The 23,734-nt window shown below is 38.6% G+C and overlaps 1 protein-coding gene across 8 annotated transcripts in view; it reads left to right on the top strand.

Moving 5' to 3' along the window:
* UIMC1 (ubiquitin interaction motif containing 1) overlaps positions 1 to 23,734 on the top strand; it is a 145,082-nt gene that overhangs the window by 113,516 nt on the left and 7,832 nt on the right. For 6 of the 8 annotated variants that reach the window (NM_001097447.2, XM_021076340.1, XM_021076360.1 and 3 more), the window contains 3 exon segments: positions 16,038 to 16,116; positions 18,713 to 18,884; positions 20,777 to 20,840. In NM_001097447.2, the coding sequence (NP_001090916.2) occupies positions 16,038 to 16,116; positions 18,713 to 18,884; positions 20,777 to 20,840 (315 nt within the window). 8 annotated transcript variants of the gene reach the window in all.

A 23,734-nucleotide genomic window follows, 5' to 3' on the forward strand; every position in this document is an offset into this window, starting at 1 on the left:
TTTCCATTTTTCCCCATTGAGTATTATATTTGCTGTGGGTTTATCATAAATGGCTTTGATTATATTCAGGAATGTTCCTTCTGTACCCACTTTGGCGAGGGTCTTGATCATGAATGGATGTTGAACTTTGTCAAATGCTTTTTCTGCATCTATTGAGATGATCATATGATTTTTGACTTTTTTTTTGTTAATGTGGTGTATGATGCTGATTGATTTGCGTATGTTGAACCATCCTTGTGAACCTGGGATGAACCCAACCTGGTCATGGTGTATAATTTTTTTGATATGTTGTTGGATTCGGTTGGCTAAGATTTTGTTGAGAATTTTTGCATCTATATTCATCAATGATATTGGGCGATAGTTTTCTTTTTTGGTGGTATCTCTGTCTGGTTTTGGAATGAGGGTGATGGTGGCCTCATAGAATGTCTTTGGGAGTATTCCTTCTTCTTCAACCTTTTGAAAGAGTTTAAGGAGGATGGGAACCAATTCCTCTTTATATGTTTGATAGAATTCACCTGTGAAGCCATCTGGTCCTGGACTTTTATTTGTAGGGAGTGATTTTATGACCTCTTCAATTTCATTTCTAGTGATCGGTCTGTTCAGTTGGTCTGTTTCTACTTGATTCAGTTTTGGCAGGCTGTAAGATTCTAGAAAATTGTCCATTTCTTCCAGATTGTCAAACTTGTTGCCATACAGTTGTTCATAGTATTCTCTTATGGTTTTTTGTATTTCTGCTGTATCCGTTGTGATTTCTCCTTTTTCATTTATAATTTTGTTTATTTGAATTCTTTCTCTCCTCTTTTTAGTGAGTCTGGCCAGGGGTTTGTCAATTTTGTTCACCTTTTCAAAGAACCAGCTCTTGGTTTTATTAATTTTCTCTATTGTTTTTTGAGTCTCTATTGTATTGATTTCTTCTTTGATCTTTATAATTTCCTTCCTTCTGCTGACTTCAGGACTTTTTTGTTCTTCTTTTTCTAATTCGTTTAGGTGGAGGGTTAAGTTGTCAATTTGGGATCTTTCTTCTTTTTTGAGAAAGGCCTGGATTGCTATAAATTTCCCTCTGAGCACTGCTTTCGCAGCATCCCATAGATTTTGAGAGGTTGTGTCTTCATTATCATTTGTTTCAAGGTAGTTTTTAATTTCCTTCTTGATTTCCTCATTGACCCATTGGTTTTTTAGTAGCGTGTTGTTGAGTCTCCATGTAGTAGGTTTTTTCTCTTTCCTTTTCCCATGGTTGATTTCTAATTTCATGGCATTGTGGTCAGAGAAGATACTTGAGATAATTTCTACGCTCCTAAATTTATTGAGATTCACTTTGTGTCCCAATATGTGGTCGATTCTTGAGAATGTTCCATGAGCATTTGAGAAGAATGTGTATTCTGATTTTTTTGGATGTAGTGTCCTGAAGATATCAGTTAAGTCTAACTTTTCTATTGTTTCCTTTAGGATCTCTGTTGCTTTATTGGTTTTCTGTCTAGAGGATCTGTCCATTGATGTGAGGGGGGTATTTAGGTCTCCTACTATGATTGTATTCTCATCAATATCTCCCTTTATGTCTGTTAATATTTGTTGTATGTATCTGGGTGCTCCTATATTTGGGGCATATATGTTGATGATAGTAACATCCTCTCCTTGGATGGATCCCTTAATCATTAAATAGTGTCCTTCTTTGTCTTTCTTTATGTCTTTTGTTTTAAAGTCTATTTTGTCTGATATGAGCGTTGCGACTCCTGCTTTTCTGTCATGTCTATTGGCGTGAAATATTTTTCCCCACCCTTTCAGTTTCAATCTATATGTATCTTTTGTCCTAAGGTGAGTTTCTTGTAGGCAGCATATTGAAGGTTTTTGCCTTTTTATCCACTCAGCCACCCTGTGTCTTTGGATTGGGGCATTCAGTCCATTGACATTTAAGGTGATAATTGATAGATGATTATTTATTGCCATTTGAACCTCGTGTTCCAGTTGATTCTATGGTTCTCCATTCTTCCTTTCCTTTCTTTTTTTTTTCTTTTTTTTTTTTTTTTTGGTTGGATGGTCTCCTGTTATTATCTGCTTGAGTGTTTTGTTTTTTTTTTCATTTTTTGCAGATGCAATATTTGGTTTTGGCTTGTGGTTGCTCTGTTTTTTAAGTATGCTAACCCCTTCCCATAATTGTGTGTTTTAGCCTGATGGTCCTGTAAGTTCAAACACTTCATTACTATATTAAAATTAAGAAGAGAGACATACATATAAACAAAAAGGGTTATTTACCTCCTGACATCCCTTGCCCACATTTTATGGTTTTGATGACTCTTTTTTATTTTTTTCTTTTTAATTTTATTTTGTTTGAAGCATGTTCATGATTAAATCTGTATGCTGGCTTATTTGAGTGACTGCTCTCTGATTGCAGTTTCCTCAGTCCTAGTTCTTCCTCTTCTTCTTCTTTTTTTTTTTTTCTTTTCTTTTCTTTTTTCTTCCCTTTCCATACATTCACTTTTAACATGTTTGTATTTTGTTTTTTCTTTTTAGGGCCACACCCAAGGCATATAGAAGTTCCCAGGCTAGGGGTTGAATCAGAGCTGCAGCTGCTGGCCTACAACAGCCACAGCAATGTAGGATCTAAGCCACATCTGCAACTTAGACTGCAGCCCACAGCACTGCCAGATCCTTAACCCACTGAGTGAGGCCAGGGATTGAGCCTACTTCCTCGTGGATGTTAGTAGGGTTTGTTACTGCTGAGCCACAACGGGAACTCCCATGTCTGGTTTTTAAATCTTTTACTTATTTCTTAATCTTTGCCTTAGCCATTGCATTGTTAGGATAAATGAATTAAACAAATGCTGCTGTATAACTAGCATGAAATTAAAATGTGACTTTCTTCCAAAAGTTGAATGCTGAGTTTGCTTTTCAAGGAGGATTAATCAGATGAAAAGCTTTTAGCTCCTTACCTAGCTCTTCTGATTTTCTTAGTTCTATTAGTATATTTGTTTTTGGGAATCATTTTAGTTCGACTTCTTAGAATAAGTATCTTCTGAATTATCAAATGCTGCCCTTTGTTTTCAAATACAGCTCTGGGATCCATTTAGTCTCCATATGCATTTCTGAAATCCTGTCCATTGTGCACAGTTCTGTTCAAATATCATTAATTGGATTCAACATAATTAATTCCAAAACAATCCAAAAAACATGTATTGAGTGCCTCGTCATCATTCTTGAAGAATATTTTCACTGACTATAGAATTTTGGGTGGACAGTTTTTTTTTTTTTTTCTTTTAGCTGTTTAAAGGTTTTGTTCCACTATCTTTGACCTCCATAGTCTCTGATGAGAAATCTGCAGTCATTCAAATTATTGTACCCCTGTATATTGAAAACAAGTCACATTGTCCTTATTCTCTTTGTGTATTAAGTAATTCTGGATTGGATCATGGACATTGTGAATGTTATATTGTGGATATTCTAGCATCTGTTTTATTCCTCACAAAAGTGTTATTTTTTGTTTCATCAGATGGTTAACTGGGTTCAAATTAAACTACACACTCTCATTTGGGGAAGCAGTTCAAATCTCATTTTGGTTCTTTATACTTGACTGGAGTCTGTTTAGTCTGTCTGTCTTGGTAGTTCTGGAGTTGATCAGGGACTTGGGCAGAATTTACACCTGGAATATGGGGTTTCTCTTCTCTAAATTTTTCCTCCCAGAATATTACTCACTTTGAATTTGTCTGATGTTTTTCTTATGATTAGATTTAGGTTAAAATATTTTTAGCAGGAATAATAACAAAGGAAATGTTGTCTTCTAAATGTATCATGTCTTTGTCAGTTTGGGCTCCTCTAACAAAATATAGTAGATTGTATGCCTTATATAAATAACAAACTTATTTCTCACAGTTCTGGAGGCTGTAAGTCTGTGATCAGGCTGCCAGCCTGTTTGGGTTCTGGTGAGAGCCCTCTTCTGGTTTGCATACTGCTGACTTGCTGTGTCTTCATGTGGCAGAAGGAGAGAACTCTGGTTTCTTTAGTCCATAATGGCACTAATCCCATACGCAAAGGCTCATCTTCTTGACCTGCACTACCCAAAGGCCCCATATTCTAATACCATCACACTGGGGGTTTAGGATTTCAACATATGAGTGTTGGGGGAACACAAATATTCATTCAATCCATAACACATCACATCAGGGGGCAAATGACATTAGTTTGTGTTATTGGGGTTGTTAAATTTGATCAGGTGTCAAATTTGACAAGGTGGTGTCTACCAGATTTCCTTCTGCAAAGATATTTTTCCACTTTGTGATCAGTGTGTCATCTGTGGGGTAATACTTTGAGGCTGTATGAATAACCTATTCCCCAAAAGGCACTCACCAGTGGTTTTAGCATCTTCTGGTGATTCTTGCTTAAATTATTATTACAGTAGTAAATGGTGATTTTTTGTATTCCTGCCTTTCTTCTGCATTAACTGACATTCTTCTATAAAGAAAAACTTTCTCCTTTCCTATTAATTTATTTTAATGTGATATGGATTTATTCTTTAAATTTAACATGTCATGACTCATTCTTTCTAGTAGTCATTTTCTTGCTCAGATTGTTCCAAATTTGACCAGTGAAAGTCCTTTCAAATTGTCCTCTGTAACTTTTGTGGGATGCCTATCAGTTTTTTTCTTTTAGCACTTCCTTCACTTTTTACTACAAGAAGTTATGAGTAAAAACTTCTTTTTGAAGTTTTTATGACTTTTCCTGCTTCAGCCCTGGAATTTGCCATTACCTAGGGGATAAAAGCAGTACATCTTCATTATAGAAGATTTAAGTGGAAAAAAAAATTTAATTGAGGTAATGTTAGTTTATAACATTGGAAATTTTACTCAGGAAAAAACTCATCCATGATTTGGCCTAGTCCAAGCCACTGTTAATAGTTCGATTTATATCCTTTCCTTACCTTTTTTGTTTTCATATACAGACATACCTTGTTTTATTGTACTTGGCTTTAATGTGTTTTTTACAAATTTAAAGGTTTGTGGTAGCCCTGTGTCAAGCAAATCTGTCAGCACCCTTTTTCCAACAGCTTTTGGTCATTTCATGTCTCTATGTCATATATTGGCAATTCTACCAGTGTTTCAGATGTTTTCATTGTTTTTATTTTTGTTACGATGATCTGTGATCACTGATCTTTGATGTTATTACTACAGCTCACTGAAGGCCCAGATGATACTTAGCATTTTTCAGCAGTATAGTGTTTTTAAATAAAGGTATGTACATTTTTTTAGACATAATGCTATGTGTGAACCTAACATGTGTATGTATTGGGAAAACAAAAAATTAGTGTAACTTGCTTTATTGTGATAGTTGCTTCAATGCACTGGCCTGCAACCAAACTCTCATAATCTCAAATATATGCTTGTAGTTAGTTTTGAAAAGCAGATTTTATTTTGAGACTGTTTTTAATTTTTATTATTTAACAGTATAATGAATCCCTATGAACCCATTTTCCATCTTTGGCAGTTATCAACATATGATCAATTCTTTTTTATGTGTGGCATTCCTCCCATCCACCTCCCACTGGATTTTTTGGGAAGCAATTTTCAGGCATATTATATCAGTTTTAATGTATTTAGCATTTTAATATGTTTGAAAAAAATACAGTACCATTATCACATCAGTTAGCATCTCCCTTTCCCCAATCATCTCATAATTTTAAAAAATTATTATTATTATTATTTTGCGTTTTAGAGCTGAACTCGAGGCACGTGGAAGTTCCCAGGCTAGGGGTCGAATTGGAGCTACAGCTGCCAGCCTATGCCACAGCCACAGCAACATGGGATCCAAGCTGTGACTGCAACCTATATCACAGCTCACAGCAATGCTGGATCCTTAACCCACTGAGCAAGGCCAGGGATGGAACCTGTGTCCTCATGGATACTAGTCGGGTTCATTACTGCTGAGTCACAACGGGAACTCCCATCATAATTTTTTTTTAATGGTTTGTTCAAATCAAGGTCCAAACAAGGTTCACACATTACATTTGGTTGCTGTCTTTTAAGTTTCTATTACTCTCTGTTATCTTCCTCTCTCTCTCTTTTTTTTCTTTACAGTTTATTTATTGAAGAGATTGGCTTTTTGTCTTTCAGAATTTCTGTCCTGAATTTCTGATTGTTTCCCTATTCTGTCTTCAACATGTTCTTCTATTCTGGACTATAATTTCTGGAAACTTCTAGTCCGATTTAATTATAAAAGTGACATATGTTCATTGAAAAAAATTGCCAACATAGAAAAATAATCATCCAGAAATAATCACCCCAGTCCCACTCTCCACCCCATTACAGTTAATATTTTGGTTTATTTTCTTTCAGTCTTTATTTTCAATCCCTGCATAGTATCTTGCGTTCTGTATTTGAACACTGTGTTATTGAAATTTTTCATTGTTATAAATAATGCTTTGATAAAATATCTTTGCTTTATGATCTTATCTAAATTCAGATGATTTCCTCAGAGTAGATTCCCAGAGTTTAATTCATGGGTCAGGAAATATTAATTGATTTTTGACAAGGCCCTAGGACAATACAGTGGGGAAAAAAAGTCTTTTCAAGAAATGGTGCTGGAGGAGTTCCCATCGTGACACAGTGATTAATGAATCTGACTAGGAACTGTGAAGTTGCAGGTTCGATCCCTGGCCTTGCTCAGTGGGTTAAGGATCTGGCGTTGCTGTGAGCTGTGGTGTAGGTCACAGGCGCAGCTCGGATCTGGCATTGCTGTGGCTCTGGCGTAGGCTGGTGGCTACAGCTCTGATTAGACCCCTAGCCTGGGAACCTCCATGTGCCATGAGAGTGGCCCAAGAAATGGCAAAAAGACAAAAAGAAAAAGAAATGGTGCTGGGAACAACTTAATAACTGCATGCAAAAAAAGTTGAACCCCTACCTCACACCATATACAAAAAGTGGATCAAAGACCTAAATGTAAGTGCTAAAACTAAAACTCTCCTTGGGGTAAATCTTGTGACCTTAGATTTGGCAGTGGATTCTCAGATATGATACCAAAAGCATAAGCAACAAAAGAAAAAAAATAGATATGTTGGACTCCATCATAATTTAAACTGTTGTGCATCAAAGAATATTGTCAAGAAAGTGAAAAAATCTACAGAATGGGAGAAAATATTTATAAATCATTTATTTCATAAGGGTCTGGAGTCCAGAATATATAAAGAATTCTTACCAGTCAACAAAAAAAGGAACCCAATTAAAACAAAAGACTTGCACAAATGTTTTCCCAAAGAATATATATAAGTGGCCAGCAAACACATGAAAATACAATCACCATAATTTGTCATTAAGGAAATACAAATCAAAATCATAAGATACTACTTCATCCCTATTAGAATAGCTATTTTTTTTAAACATTGAAAATAACAAGCATTGGTAAAAATGTGGAGAAATTGAAACCCCAGTGCATTATTGGTTGGAATGTAAAATGGAGCAGCCACTTTGGGGAAAAATTGAAATGAAAACTAGTACATGTTACAATATGGATGAACCTCGAAAATATAGTTAAGCGAAAGAAGTCAGTCACAGAAGCCCACACATTGTATGAGTCCATTTATAAGACATGCTGGAACTAGGGAAATCCATAATGACAGAAAGCAGATTAGTAATTGCCTATGGCTAGGAGTTTCGGGGGGAAAGGAGAATGCCTGCTAATGGGAACTAGTTTCTAGTTATTGAAAATGTTATAAAATTGATAGTGGTGATACTTGCATAACCCTGTGAATTGTGCAGTATACCAAGAATACACTAAGAACCACAAATTATACTTTAATTTAGTGAATTATATGTTAACTTTATCTCAACAAAACTGACTGTGGAAATATACTGGAGTTGCTGAGCAATACGGAAGGGCCACTGAGGTTCATGGTCTTAAATATAACATGAGAAATTCTTTGCAAATGAAGCACCTGAAAAGGGATTAATCTCCAAAATAAGCAAACAGCTACTGCAGCTCAATTTCAAAAAAAACAATCCAGAAGTTCCCACCCTGGCACAACGGAAACAAATCCAACTAGGAACCATGAGGTTGCAGGTTCGATCCCTAGCCTTGCTCAGTGGGTTATAGATCTGGCATTGCCATGAGCTGTGGTGTAGGTTGAAGATGTGGCTCAGATCTGGCATTGCTGTGGCTCTGGTGTAGGACCGTGGCTTCAGCTCCGATTAGACCCCTAGCCTGGGAACCTCCATATGCCGCAGGTGCAGCGCTAAAAAGACAAAAAAAATAAAATAAAAAAAATGGGCAGTAGATTTAAATAGGCATTTCTCCAAAGAAGACATACAGGTGGCCAAAAAACACATGAAAAGATGCTCAACATCACTAGTTATTAAGAGAAATGTAAATCAGAATGACTTTGAGATGTCACCTCATACCAGCCTGAATGGCCATCATCAAAAAGTCTGCAAACAATAAACGCCGGAGAGGGTATGGAGAAAAGGGAACCATCTTACACTGTTGGTGGGAATGTAAACTGGTGCACCTGCTGTGGAAAACAGTATGGAGGTTCCTTAAAAAACTGAAAATAGAAGTACCATGTGATCCAGCAATCCCACTCCTGGGCATCTGTCTGGAGAAAACCATGACTCAGAAAGGTACATGCATCCCAGTGTTCACTGCAGCACTATTTATAATAACCAAGACATGTAAGCCACCTAAATGTTCATCGATGGAGGAGTGGATAAAGAAGATATACACAAGTATGGTGGAATATTACTCAGCCATAAAAAAGAATGAAATAAGGGCATTTGCAGCAACATGGATGAACCTAGAGATTATCATACTAAGTGAAGTCAGACAGTGAAAGACAAACATCATATGATATCACTTATATGTGGAATCTTAAAAAAAGATAGAAATGAACTTATTTGCAGAACAGAAATAGACTCTTACACTTTGAAAAACTTAAGGTTACCAAAGGGGACAGATGGGAGGGAGGAATGGACTGGGGGTTTGGGATTGGCATGTGTATACTCAGGTATGTTGAATGGTTGGCCAGTGGGATATGCTGTACAGCACAGGGAACTCTACCCAATATTCTGTGGTAATCTATGTGGGAGAAGAATCTGAAAGCGCATAGGTGTGTATATGTAAGTGAATCACTTTATTATACAGCAGAAATGGTCACAACCTTGTAAATCAACTGTACATCAATAAATCTTAAAAAAAACAAGCAAAAAAAAAAAAAAGGGCATGTTAAAAATTTTCAGTGACTGGCCAGGAAAGAGGGTGGGGTGCGTGACCAGGAGGATAGTAGATGACTCCTTCAAGGTGAGGTAGCAGGGGTAGCAGAATGGTTTGTGCTTCAAACTAGATTTTTCCAGTACTCTGGAAGTGACAGTAAGGAGTAAGAAGATATTTACCCCACCTCCAGTTCAGTTGTACTGTGTTGTAAGGAAGAAGAAAAGGTCAATACTTGAGAAGGTACACAGAGAAGCAGTACATTCATAGTACAGCCATCTTTCAATTAGAGCAAGAAGATGAAAAAGAATTTTCACAGAGGAGGTAGAGAAAGAATGTCAAGAATTTTTTTTGATCACTGACTCAGATTCCAGAGGGCAGAGTCATTTTGAGACAGGAATGGGAGACTGAGTCATACTAGAAAAGTGCCCCCAGATGATTGATTTATAGAGTCATGAGAGGATGAGAATCTAGGTGACGAGAGATGCCAGGGGTAGCCTGAATTTCTTGGGGTGTCCAAGGTAAGCAGATTTAAGGCAAGGTAGGATTAGTCCTAGATATCTCTTCAAGGAGCAGTGCTAGCCAGCGGAACTGTCTGCAATGACAAAAATGTTCTGTACCCACAGGATCAAAGATGATAATGGCTAGACACATGAGGCTGCTGAGCACTTGAAATGTAAGAAGTGCTGCATTTACCAAGTATAATGGAAAAAATAAAAATCATTAAAAAAAAAAAAAAGTGCTTGGAGTTCCCATTGTGGCGCAGTGGAAACGAATCTGACTAGGAACCATGAGGTTGTGGGTTCAATCCCTGGCCTCGCTCTGTGGGTTAAGGATCTGGCGTTGCTAGGAGCTGTGGTGTAGGTCACACATGTGGCTTGGATCTGGTGTTGCTGTGGCTGTGGCTCCAATTGGACCCCTAGCCTGGGAACCTCCATATGCTGTGGGTGTGGCCCTAAAAAGCAAAAAAAAACAAAAAGCGCTGCATTTTAATTATATTTAATTATAATTAAGATTTATGTTTAGGTAGCCATGTCTCAGAATGGCAAATAATGTTTAGTTCTATTTAGCCTTTTTGTTTGTCCATTGTCTCTTAGGGAAGGCTGGCAGCATTGAGGCAGGTTATGTGCTAGTGGAGGAAGCCTTTCCTTTTTCTTCTTAAATCCCACCCAGGAAGTTCTAGGCTAGAGGATGGGTGGTCTTAGAAGGAACATAAACCACTCTATGGCCTCCCATTATTTCCTGTTGAGGTGGTTTTGAGGTTAATGGAGACAGACTGAGACTAATAATTGTCATTCTGCCAAATCTCTCTTTGTATATACAACTTTCACTTAACTCACGGAGCCATTCATTGTCTTCACTGTTTACAGTTGAAGACCATATGTTTTAATTTTGATTGCTTTGGGTTTTGGGGGAAGAATGTGCTGAAGTTTATGTAGTATTGGTAATTGCTTTATAACGCTTTGGTATTTACTTGTCCATTCTGTTTATACAAATTAGTATGGGAATTTAAGACTAAGACCTAACCCACATTATGGTCAGGTTGGTAGGTGTTGGTTCTAAGGGTAGGCTTAAATCTTTGGATAAGGCTAAGAAATAAGGAAAACTAATAATGAGATTGTATAGTAATAAACAGTGCTTTCTGAGTGCCTTCTGTGAGCTGATCACTTCTATACCTTATTTGGATTATCTGATGTGATCCTTAACCAAAACCCATGAGGATTGATGCTATATCTCATTTTGTGGGTAAGTCATCTGATACTCAGAGAGCTTAAGTAACTTGCCTAAGGCAACACAGCTAGTGGAGTCCCAATTTAGAGACCATTTTGTCCAACTCTCAAGTTGGTGCACATTATTCTGCTTTGTGCCACTGCTTCCTTTTTATCTTAACAATGCCAAGCCAAGCTCTAAGCAGTTCCTTAGGGCATTTTCCATCTAATATTATATGAAGGCCTGAGTTAATGACCATATAGATGGCTCACTCAACTCTCAGTGGTATCCCTTCTTTTTGTTTTGCTTACCTTACCCTAGTAGTTGTTCTCAGACTCCCTTGTTCCCTTTTTGAAATCTTTGACTGTTGTCACTAGCAGCTAAGTTTTTGTATTTAAGTTTTGTACTGAATTCTCTGCTTGCAGCTAGTTGAAATGGCTCTCTTAACATTCATAAATCAGAAAAGGAGGCTTCTTTAGAGCAACTTAGACCTTTCTGCTCTTTTGTAGGGGCAGTAGTTTTCAAAGGAAAAATGTAGCTGCAAGGCCCAGTCCAGTCTGCTCTGATTATAACATTTAATAGTAGAATTAGCATATAATTCTCAGTCATCTTCCAAGTCTCTTTTTTACCTGCCCACTTAGCACTTTCTCTTTTCCTATTCTTTGCCCTCTTTTTAAATTTTATGTTATTTTTTCATATATGTCTTTAAAGTCAGGCTCACTGTATTCTTGGTGCCATGTTTCTTTGTTGTTGTTGTAGCTTTGTGATCTTCATCAGTTTATTTCATATTTTATCGTCTATAAAATATAGATAGTGATGTACCTTGCAGCATCATTGTAAGGTTTTTTTGTTTTTGTTTTTTTTGTCTTTTTGCTATTTCTTGGGCCACTCCCACGGCATATGGAGGTTCCCATGCTAGGGGTCGAATCGGAGCTGTAGCCTCTGGCCTACGCCAGAGCCACAGCAACACAGGATCCGAGCTGCGTCTGCAACCTACACCACAGCTCACGGCAACACTGGATCGTTAACCCACTGAGCAAGGGCAGGAACCGAACCCGCAACCTCATGGTTCCTAGTCGGATTCGTTAACCACTGCACCATGACGGGAACTCCCTGTAAGGTTTAGAAATTGTGTTTATTAAGTCCATGGTACAGAGATGGTTCTCATAAACAAGAGCCCTCCTTTTTTTTTTCCCTTGGACCCGTTTCTGTGATTTAATTTGGCAAATATTTATTAGCTTCTAAATCTATGCTAGATCCTCAGCAATCTGCACTGCTGGGGATGGTGAAGAGATCAAAACAAAACTAAACCCAGAATTTGTGAATTGAGAAAGTTACATGATACAGAAAAGAGACTGACGTATAAACAACAGAAATGTGCCAAGTGCAGTAGAAATATATATAAAGTGCTAGAAGCAATTAATTCCTTTTTCAGCCCTGTCTGTGGAGTGGTTTCCAAGTATTTCTTTTGGAAAAATACTTGGTAGTCAAGATATAGGGGACAAATACAAAGAGAAAGAGAGGGTAAAACACAACTCTTAAAGGTTTCTGTAATCTGAGATACCAACCTTTTGAGAATTGATTTCAGCATGGCACTTGATAAAATCTTTCATGAAGTCCTTGTACATAAGATAGAGAAATGTGGGCTGGCTGATAGAATAGGAGGTGGATTTTGAAGGTGGTTATACCGTCATGTCCAGGGTGTTTTTCTCCTGCAGTACTTTATTCTCCTGCAGTACAATCTCTGGGTTGGAAGGAACTTTAGAAATAGATCATCTACTCTGTCTTGCACCTAAGACCTCGCTATTACCTGGTCTCTTTTTCTCCCTTTGACTTTTTTTTTTCATACCCGTGACTCATTTATTTTGTAACTGGAAGTTTTTACTGCTTTATCTCCCTCATCAGTTTCTCTCCTTCCCCACTCCCTTCTCTCTGGCAACCACCTGTTGTTCTATGTCTGTAGGTGTAGATAGATATCTGTTGATGTTCATCTGTTGGCTATTGTAAATTATGCTGCAGTGAACATAGGGGTGCATGTATCCTTTCTAATTACTGTTTTTGTTTTCTTTAGGTAAACAAAAGCTCTGGGTTTTTTTCTTAGCCCTTTTGATTTTTAATTCAGCAGTACAGAAAACTATGTAGTGAAAAATATGCTTTCCTCCTACTCCAGTCTCCAGGTGTCCCTGCCATCCTCCCCAAAGACAAAACACTATTAATAGTTGCTTCTGTGTATGATCATGTTTTATTATACATACCTCTTTACACTTTGTATTATAGTTACGGAGTGTATATGCTATCTCCCTTAGAAAATTATAAGTTCCTCAAGAGCAAGGACCATGCCTTATAATTTCCTGTATCTCCCCAAATTATTCACACATTGAAGAGTCTCAGTAAATATTTGCTTGATTAAGTACTTAAAGGAAATTTGGACTGAAATTGGGAAAAAGACATGGTTCTCTGGTAACATGCCACAGTTTCCTGTGTCCTTGGCTGTATCATTTACAATCATTTTTCCCCAGTGATTTGGATGAAGACATTGTAGAAAGCATCCTTGTCACATATGCAGATGACTTAAAGCTGGAAGAGAGAGCTAATAACATCAGATGACAGAATCAAGACTGCAGATGATCTCAACAGACTAGAATGTTCAGCTAAAAAGAATAGGGATAAATATGAAGTCCTATTAAAGGAGGAAGACACCCATCAACTTAGTTATCCAAGTATAGAATTAGGAAACATGTCTTTATAATATTTTTGAAGATGACTTGGGAGGGTAGGGGATAGATATTAATTAATTGCCTGTAAGCTCAATTTAAGCCATTAGTATACCAGGATTGTCAAAGCAAACAGCCTTTGCTGAATTAGTGGAATATGAGTCCAGATGGGGTAGCTTGTGGTTCTTGTGTTCTCTTTACTGGTCAGGCTGCTTGTTGGAATATTGGATTTGTTTGGTGGCACCATACATATAAAGAAACTGAATAACTGGGGTATATGTAGATGAGAATAACTAGGAAGGTAAAAAATGGGTATAGGAGTCAGATCTAGATTCTGTCCAGGGTTCTTTTTACCAATTGTGATAGCTTGGCAAAGTCAGTTTCTTTGAGTTTGTTTTCATTCCTTTAAAATAGGACAGAATCGGAGTTCGCATCGTGGTGCAGTGGTTAACGAATCCGACTAGGAACCATGAGGTTGCGGGTTCGGTCCCTGACCTTGTTTAGTGAGTTAAGAATCGGCGTTGTCATAAGCTGTGGTGTAGTTGTGGCTCGGATCCTGTGTTGCTGTGGCTCTGGCGTAGGCTGGTGCTACAGCTCCTATTAGACCCCTAGCCTGGGAACCTCCATGTGTTGCAGAAGCAGCCCTAGAAAAGGCAAAAAGACAAAAAATAAAATAAGATAAAATAAAATAAAATAGGGCAGAATAATAATACCAGCCTCTGGAGGATTATTGAAAGGATCAGAGCTACCCTAGGCCCTCAAATGCTTCTACAATCCATGTCTTATTAGAAGTTGGCTTAATGACTAGATATAGTAACTGTTCTGAAGTAGGCTACATTTTAGTGGGTCAGACAACTGAGTAAAACCAAGATTATAGTGCCGCTTAAGTGTTCAAAGACCTGACTTGTGGAAAAGAGGGTAAACTTATTCATACTGTTCCCAGTAAACGCAGATCGAACCATTTTGTTGTGTAACAGTAGAATTGATTTCTCTAGGAGGAAGTGAATTCTCAGTGACTGGATATAGTCAAGTTAAAACTGTATAATCACTTGTCAGGGATGCCTACAGAAGCATTTTTATGAATAGAAGTTTGGGCTAGAAGAATAGGCAAAGTATGGCCAACCAGGGACCAAACTTAGCCAGACATCTGTTACTGTAAATAAAGTTTTATTGGAATGTACCACACCCAGTTATTCATAATGTTGTGTATGGCTCCCCTCCTGCTACTACAATGTGGAGTTGAGTAGTTAACGACAGACTGTATAGCCTGCCAAGCCTAAAATATTTACTGTCTGTTCCTTTACAGAAAAATTTTGCTGACCCTTGGCCTAGATAAATGCTTCACAACCCAAATTATTTTATGAATTGATAACTATCCTAAATTCTCTGTCATGGGGATTTCAAGTGTCAAAGAGGAATGAAGGCAAGATTTGAAGTGAGACGGTCACAGGGTTTTTTGTTGTTGTCGCTAACTGCAATGAATGAAAACTGGAAAACGGTTAATGAACTTCCATCATCCTTTAAGAGAACATGATTTTATAAACAGACATCTTCTGATGTGAGAAAAGTATTTGTATGCCACTTGGGCTATACCCACTAGAATTAGAAGGTGGTTGTAGTAGTGGAAAAGACTGGTTGTATTAACTGTTCTGAGCTTTGGTTTCCTCCCTTGTTAAATGGAACACATTCCTGAGTTTTCTAAAGTTGAAGATAGAAGCAAATATGGGACCCAGATACAGCTATCACTGTTGCATTTCATAATGCACCTTATTGGAGCATGTGTCACACCAGACAGAATTTTTGTTGGGAAAGTATAAATCCTTCCCCCGAGTGCTGCAAGTTGGGGTAGTACACAAAAACCTTTTTTTTTTTTTTTTTTTCCTTTTTTCTTTTTTTTTTTTTTTGTCTTTTTAGGGCTGCATTCTGGGCATATGGAAGTTCCCAGGCTAGGGGTCAAAAAGCCGCCAGCCTGTGCCACAGCCACAGCCACAGCTGCTCAGAATCTGAGTCCTGTCTTCGACCTACAGCACAGCTCACGGCAATGCTGGATCCTTTAACCCACTGAGCGAGGCTAGGTATTGAACCCACCTCCTCATGGATACCAGTCGGGTTGTTACCGCTGAACCACAGCAGGAACTCCATAAAAACCTTTCTTGGTGTGGACTGAATCTTTAGATCTCATGGCAAATAGGGGGAAAATAGAGCTCACTGGCAAATATGGGAATATATTGTGGTTGCCAGTTTCAGTCCATATTATACAAGTAATATTCTCTATTCTAGAAGGGCAGAGGTTTTTCCCAGACAGTGCACTTCTTCCAGTGGAATAGGATTTTAAATTTTTCTTTTTCCTATACATTTTGACTTTTATATTCAGAGTCTGCTGCCACCTAACAGTTTTTCTTTGTTTAATTTTTCTTTTTTTGTTGAAAGTGTTGACTCGGAGACAAAAAGAGGCCAAGAACAAGAGTGACAATGGGATAGCTGCCCAGACTTCCCTAGACATTGACAAGTAAGTAGGTATGCTGTGTTTACGGAGCTCTAGCTCAACATACCATTGCTTAGACCAAATAAGAAACCAGTTTATCTCTTACCCTGGGTTTCTTTGGCCTGGCAATTACTTTGTTTCTTTAAGGCCTGAATTTCTTTTTCGTATTCCCAGTTTATGTCAGCGTAGGTGGCCTCTGTATCCCTTTTTGTTACCCTGAGAAGATCCTGCCACCCACTCCATTTCCACATTACTCTTAGCTTTCTGTTTTCTTTGAAATTGCATATTGGTGCTTTGGGGAAGCAGTGAATTATGTTGCAATGTGTAGAGAAGTTGAGTTGCAAGAAGTTGGGCAATATTGAAGATTTCCTTGGGTTGTCGGTTTCATCTTGACTAAGAAGCACATTCCGAGGAAAGGCAGAGGGATCACGTATAAGTGCTGCCTCTTGAAAGTAAAAATATCACCAACAATACATTGGAACAGTTAATCATTAGATCTTAATCATGTAAGGATTTTATCTTAGACCCTAAATTTCATGCTTCCTTTTCTAATCCAGTTGAGCAGAGCCGATCCACTTGCTTCTTTTGGAATCCTACTGTTATGCAGACATTCTTCTAGGACTATATTCATCACTCTATTGTAGTCATTTTTTTTCTTTCATTTTTGACATTTCTGTCTTCCTGACTAGACTGTGAGTTATTTGAAGGCAGGTACCTGCTTTTTAGGGCCATATCCACAGCATATGGAGGTTCCCAGGCTAGGATGTTTAAATTGGAGCTACAGTTACCGGTCTATGCCACAGCAGCGCCAGATCTGAGCCAAATGTGCAACCTACACCACAGCTCACGGCAACGCCAGATCCTTAACCCACTGAGTGAGGCCAGGGTCAAACCCGCAACCTCATGGTTCCTAGTCAGATTTGTTTCCACTGCCACAATGGGAACTCCGTTTTTTTTTCTTTCATTCATATTTATATCTCCAGCATTAAGTGTGTGTGTGATAGCAATAACCATAATACCTCTTTATTGAGCACCTGATATCAGTCATATAAGACGTGCTGGGTGCTTTGTTTACTTTGTAACGATCATAATAGTTTGTTAAGGTGGTTATTCTTTCTTTTTAAAAAATTGATATAGGAGTTCCACTATTGATATCAGTGGCTCAGTGAGTTAAGAACCCCACTAATATCCATGAGAAATTGAGTTCACTCCTTGGCCTTGCTCAGTGGGTTAAGGATCTAGCATTGTCACAAGCTTTGGCATAGGTCACAGATGTGGCTTGGATCTGATGTTGCTGTGGCTGTGGCCTAGACCTGCAGCTGCAGTTTTGATTCAGCCCCTAGTCTGGGAACTTCCATATGCCCTAGGAGTGGCTATAAAAAGAAAAAGAAAAAAAAAATATGGAAACTGAAGAGAAATTCTAACTGGTTAAGATCATGTGGCCAGAACTGGCAAAGTCTACCTGACTCAAAAACTTAAATTTCTTTTACAGTGCTGCTGTCTCTTGTGTAGTAAGGGTTTAATACATGCTTTTTATATTAATTGATAAACCTTGAAAGGTACACTGGTTTAGCTTTTCTCATAAGGCAGCGTTTTACTTGTATTCTCTCTAATGATTAATTACTTGAGTGACTTATTTCTCCTATTTCTAAAGGCCTCTAGAGAAAATTTTCCTTAGAGGCAATCTAAATCTTTCTTGCTGTGGTAACTGAATAGCACTACCCAGAAAAAGTAGTCTAAAATAGCAAGTTTGAAAAGTTTTCTGTAGCTTCTTAAAACTAAGATGATCTTAGGAGTCAGGCATACCTGACTTCTGATAATTATTTAGCTATAGGACCTTGGGGAGCAAAGTACCTTCCTAATAGGGCCAAGGAGTTAATTGAGAAATTGTGTTTGAAGGGCCTTGTACCAGATCTCACCACAGAGAAAATACTTCACAAATGTTCGTTTTCTTCCATTGTTTCCAGCAATTCCATTTTTACTGATGCCCAATAAACCTTACCTCAAGGACACAATTTCCTTTTTTTCTACAGACTCTACTGTTGTAAAAAGATAAAAATAACTACGTATGTGAAGTTATGCAAAAGCCTCTGGCAGAACCACATGATTTTTGGTAATTTCCTAGTCAGTATTGCAGGTTATAGTATTAAGGAAGTCAGCATATAGACTGACTTGATTTACTAATCAGACAAGTTCATCCACCCTGGTAAAAATGTCACTTTGATTTAATGTTTTTCATGTTCCCTTTTCTGTCTAAATTTTAACTTCCCTTGAAAAACAATTACACATAATTTGAGAAGAGTTTGACAGAATATTTTATGTCTGAAGAGGAATTAGCATTGTTTGAGATAGTTAGAAGGGCTGATTTCATTATCATCCCATTGCTACAACAGCAGGGTACAGAGAAACAGCTAGGGAAAACCTACTAATCACTCAGTCCTTTTGATTGGCATTGGGTTAGTTTTATTGGTGATCCTGCTGAGCAGATCTTCTTTGGTTGACATGTCTCCTCCACAGAATAACTTTAAGATGTAAAAACACAATTTGAGACATATCTAGGAGCACAGAGGCAAAAGTAAATCTTAAAAGTGCTTTTTCTCCCTTTCCTCTGATTGGCTAGGAATGAGAAGTGTTATCTCTGTAAATCCCTCGTCCCATTCAGAGAGTACCAGTGTCATGTAGAGTCCTGTCTCCAGCTTGCCAGAGTTGACCAAGGAGATGGGCCTGAAGAGAGTGGGAGACTATGCTTGGCTGTGGATGGGAAGCGTCCACAGCAGCTGAAGAACCTGAAGGTATGTGTGGAGTATTTTAGGGAAGGTTACCTGGTTAGCCCCCCACAGTTCTAGACTTTTATCTTCTCTTCCTTCCTCCTCCTTTTTCTTCTGTGTATCTTGAAGAAAATTTGTGCTTTTTTTAAAAAATTATTTTTTCTTTTAATTAAAAAGTAGTATATACTCGTAGAAAATATGGTAAGTTCAAAAAAAGTACAAAGGACCAAGGGAAGTCATCACCCATAATTTAGCTACTCAAAGATGACATCTTTTAGTATTTTGGCCTGTTTTTTTCAGTCTTTGCACCATACTATATATGTACATATATGTGTGTGTTTGTATGTGTGTTTATACACTTAACATTGTAGCATAAATGCCTTCCTGGGTATATTTTTAAACTTTTTAAAAATAACTTGGGAGTTCCCGTCGTGGCGCAGTGGTTAACGAATCCGACTAGGAACCATGAGGTTGCGGGTTTGGTCCCTGCCCTTGCTCAGTGGGTTAACGATCCGGCGTTGCCGTGAGCTGTGGTGTAGGTTGCAGACGCGGCTTGGATCCCGCGTTGCTGTGGCTCTGGCATAGGCCGGTGGCTACAGCTCCGATTCAACCCCTAGCCTGGGAACTTCCATATGCCGCGGGAGCGGCCCAAGAAATAGCAACAACAGCAGCAACAACAACAACAAAAAAGACAAAAAGACAAAAACAAACAAACAAACAAAAAAAAACAAAAAAAAAAACCTTGGAGTTCCCATCGTGGCACAGTGGTTAACGAATCCGACTAGGAACCATGAGGTTGCGGGTTCAGTCCCTGGTCTTGCTCTGTGCGTTAAGGATCAGCATTGCCATGAGCTGTGGTGTGGGTCGCAGATGCGGCTCAGATCCTGTGTTGCAGTGGCTCTGGTGTAGGCCGGTGGTTACAGCTCTGATTAGGCCCCTAGCCTGGGAACCTCCATGTGCCATGGGAGCGGCTCAAGAAAAAGGCAAAAAGACAAAACAAAACATATGTTTATGTTTCTATCAGTCAATTAACCAATTGCATATTATTGGACATTCAGATTCTTACCAGTTTCTCTCTGTTACAAGGCTGTGTTTAAAACATTAGTCAGTTTTTGTACCACTGATTATTAAGGTAGATTTCCTGAAGTGGAGCTCTTAGGGCAATAGATGTAAACATTTTAAAATTTCTTGAAACATACTGCCAAATTACTTTCCAGAAAGGATATCCAGTCATACCGCTATTGCCAGGAACATACATGATCAACTCTGTTAAATACCTCCTGTGCTTAGCCTTAGGAAGCTGTGGAGTGTAGTCCTGGTCGCTAGGAGGATGGATGTGCTTTCTGGGCTTTGTTAGAGATCAGGAAGAGCAAGTCTTGACTTAGAGATCAAAGATAAAGCAGAACCTTTATATTCTAGGTTTACTGACACAGCAGTCACCGAACACTAAGGTGGAGAAGCCATTATCTGTCAAAGGGACCTCTGTATAAATGGAGTGGTTTTGAAATGGTAATTTGGAGTTGGGATTTATAAGAATGTGCTTATACCACCATAGAGCCAGTTTATTCTCTAGCATCGATGCCTATAGAAGCTACCTTGAAACTGTAATTTTCTATTTAAAATCTGTCCAAATCCATTGTAGGTCAAAGGCTACTGTTGTCTGATACCATCTTGGTGGAATAATTTGCCTTGACTCAGGTATCCATTCTTGGCTATCCCTGGCATAAAAATATATTCTGTTCATCATTTGCTTTTTTACTGTATACACTCATTTATTAGAAAGCCAAAGACTTTGCTACAACTGTGCCCTCACACCTCTTTTCTCTTGGAGACAGTTGTGATCTGGGCTAAGGAAGTTGTATTTTAGACTCTCTATGTAACCCTTTCATCTGTTCTCATCTGTTTTTCTCTTATAGGAAAAAGACCGGAGTGAAGGCCGACTCATCAGTCTCTTGGAACAGTCTGAATATAAGACCACAGGTGAGGACCTCAGTATCAGTTTTCTGGGCTTCTGCCTAAGGCCTTCCAATAAAAATAGCTGCTACCAACTACCAACTCCTCTATCTTTTTGCTGAAGTTATGTGGGTGTACATTTGACCCAATTACCCAACCTTTGAGACTTGGTCTAGGTCATCTCTTGCTAAGGAAGAGATCTCTCCCTGTCTTTTTAAATTTTTTTAAATTAATTAATTTTTTCTTTCTTTTTTGGCTGCCCAGTGGCATATAGAGTTCTTCCCAGGCCAGGGGTCAGATCCGAGTCAGCAGTTGTGACCTGTGGCAATGCTGGATCATTTAACCAATGTGCCAGGCTGAATATTGAACCTGTGTCCTGGCACTTCAGAGATGCTGCTGATCTCACTGCACCATAGTGGGAACTCCTAAATACCCTGTCTTGTTTATGTGTTTTGTTTCAGGCTTTATAAAGCTTGAACTTTCGACTACCTGTTGAACTGGGGATAAAACATTTCCAAATCACAGGTGAATGCACAAACCCCAAGTACCTTCTAAAGGAATAGGCATTAAAATCCAGGCATTACTGGAGTTCTCATTGTGGCTCAGTGGGTTAGCAACCCAGCTAGTATCCATGAGGATGCTGGTTTGAACCCTGGCCTTGTTTAGTGGGTAAATGATCCAGCACTTGCTGCAATTAAACTCATAGCCTGGGAACTTCCATATGGCACAGGCGCGGCCCTTAAAAAAAAAAAAAACACAGACGTTACTGTTTTCTTATGTTTTGTGCATCATTCCTGTTACTTTTAGCTTCGTGCCTCAACCTAAGCTCCTGAGGGATTGTAAGAAGTAACTCTCTTTCTGTGCCTAATATTTAAGGAGGAGTGGAGTGGATAAGAGCATTGCATAGAGTTAGTAATATCAACTACATAAATTACAAGAGTTATATCTAGTAAAGTTCCATACATATTCCCTGACATAAGTAGGTTCTTAGTAAATGTTAGCTGTTATTATTACTGCTGTTATTGTTAATAGTTTCTTTTTTTTTTTTTTTTTTTTGGTCTTTTTGCCTTTTCTAGGGCCGCTCTCACGACATATGGAGGTTCCCAGGCTAGGGGTCCAATCGGAGCTGTAACCACCGGCCTACGCCAGAGCCACAGCAACGCAGGATCTGTCTGCGACCCACACCACAGCTCACAGCAACGCCGGATCCTTTAACCCACTGAGCAGGGCCAGGGACCAAACCCGAAACCTCATGGTTCCTAGTTGGATTCATCAACCACTGCGCCACGACGGGAACTCCAATAGTTTCTATTTTTAAAATTTATTCAGTATAGACAGAAGAGGAACTTTTGCTTAGGTATGGTGAGATTTACTTACCATCTAGTTCTTTTTTTTTTTTTTTTATAATTTTTTTTATTTTCCCACTGTACAGCAAGGGGGTCAGGTTATCCTTACATGTATACATTACAATTACACTTTTTCCCCCACCCTTTCTTCTGTTGCAACATGAGTATCTAGACAAAGTTCTCAATGCTATTCAGCAGGATCTCCTTGTAAATCTATTCTAGGTTGTGTCTGATAAGCCCAAGCTCCCGATCCCTCCCACTCCCTCCCCCTCCCATCAGGCAGCCACAAGTCTCTTCTCCAAGTCCATGATTTTCTTTTTTGAGGAGATGTTCATTTGTGCTGGATATTAGATTCCAGTTATAAGTGATATCATATGGTATTTGTCTTTGTCTTTCTGGCTCATTTCACTCAGTATGAGATTCTCTAGTTCCATCCATGTTGCTGCAAATGGCATTATGTCATTCTTTTTTATGGCTGAGTAGTATTCCATTATGTATATATACCACATCTTCCGAATCCAGTCATCTGTGGATGGACATTTGGGTTGTTTCCACGTCCTGGCTATTGTGAATAGTGCTGCAATGAACATGCGGGTGCACATGTCTCTTTTAAGTAGAGTTTTGTCCGGATAGATGCCCAAGAGTGGGATTGCGGGGTCATATGGAAGTTCTATGTATAGATTTCTAAGGAATCTCCAAACTGTTCTCCATAGTGGCTGTACCAGTTTACATTCCCACCAGCAGTGCAGGAGGGTTCCCTTTTCTCCACAGCCCCTCCAGCACTTGTTATTTGTGGATTTATTAATGATGGCCATTCTGACTGGTGTGAGGTGGTATCTCATGGTAGTTTTGATTTGCATTTCTCTTATAATCAGCGATGTTGAGCATTTTTTCATGTGTTTGTTGGCCATCTGTATATCTTCTTTGGAGAAATGTCTATTCAGGTCTTTTGCCCATTTTTCCATTGATTGATTGGTTTTTTTGCTGTTGGGTTGTATAAGTTGCTTATATATTCTAGAGATTAAGCCCTTGTCCGTTGCATCATTTGAAACTGTTTTCTCCCATTCTGTAAGTTGTCTTTTTGTTTTCTTTTTGGTTTCCTTTGCTGTGCAAAAGCTTTTCAGTTTGATGAGGTCCCATGGGTTTATTTTTGCTCTAATTTCTATTGCTTTGAGAGACTGCCCTGAGAAAATATTCATGATGTTGATGTCAGAGAGTGTTTTGCCTATGTTTTCTTCTAGGAGTTTGATGGTGTCCTGTCGTATATTTAAGTCTTTCAGCCATTTGGAGTTTATTTTTGTGCATGGTGTGAGGGTGTGTTCTAGTTTCATTGCTTTGCATGCAGCTGTCCAGGTTTCCCAGCAATGCTTGCTGAATAGACTCTCCTTTTCCCATTTTATGTTCTTGCCTTCCTTGTCAAAGATTAATTGACCATAGGTGTCAGGGTTTATTTCCGGATTCTCTGTTCTGTTCCATTGGTCTGTCTGTCTGTTTTGATACCAGTACCACACTGTTTTGATGACTGTGGCTTTGTAGTATTTCTTGAAGTCTGGGAGAGTTATGCCCCCTGCTTGG

Source organism: Sus scrofa, chromosome 2 (genome assembly GCF_000003025.6).
Source record: "Sus scrofa isolate TJ Tabasco breed Duroc chromosome 2, Sscrofa11.1, whole genome shotgun sequence".
Taxonomy (NCBI): Eukaryota; Metazoa; Chordata; class Mammalia; order Artiodactyla; family Suidae; genus Sus; species Sus scrofa.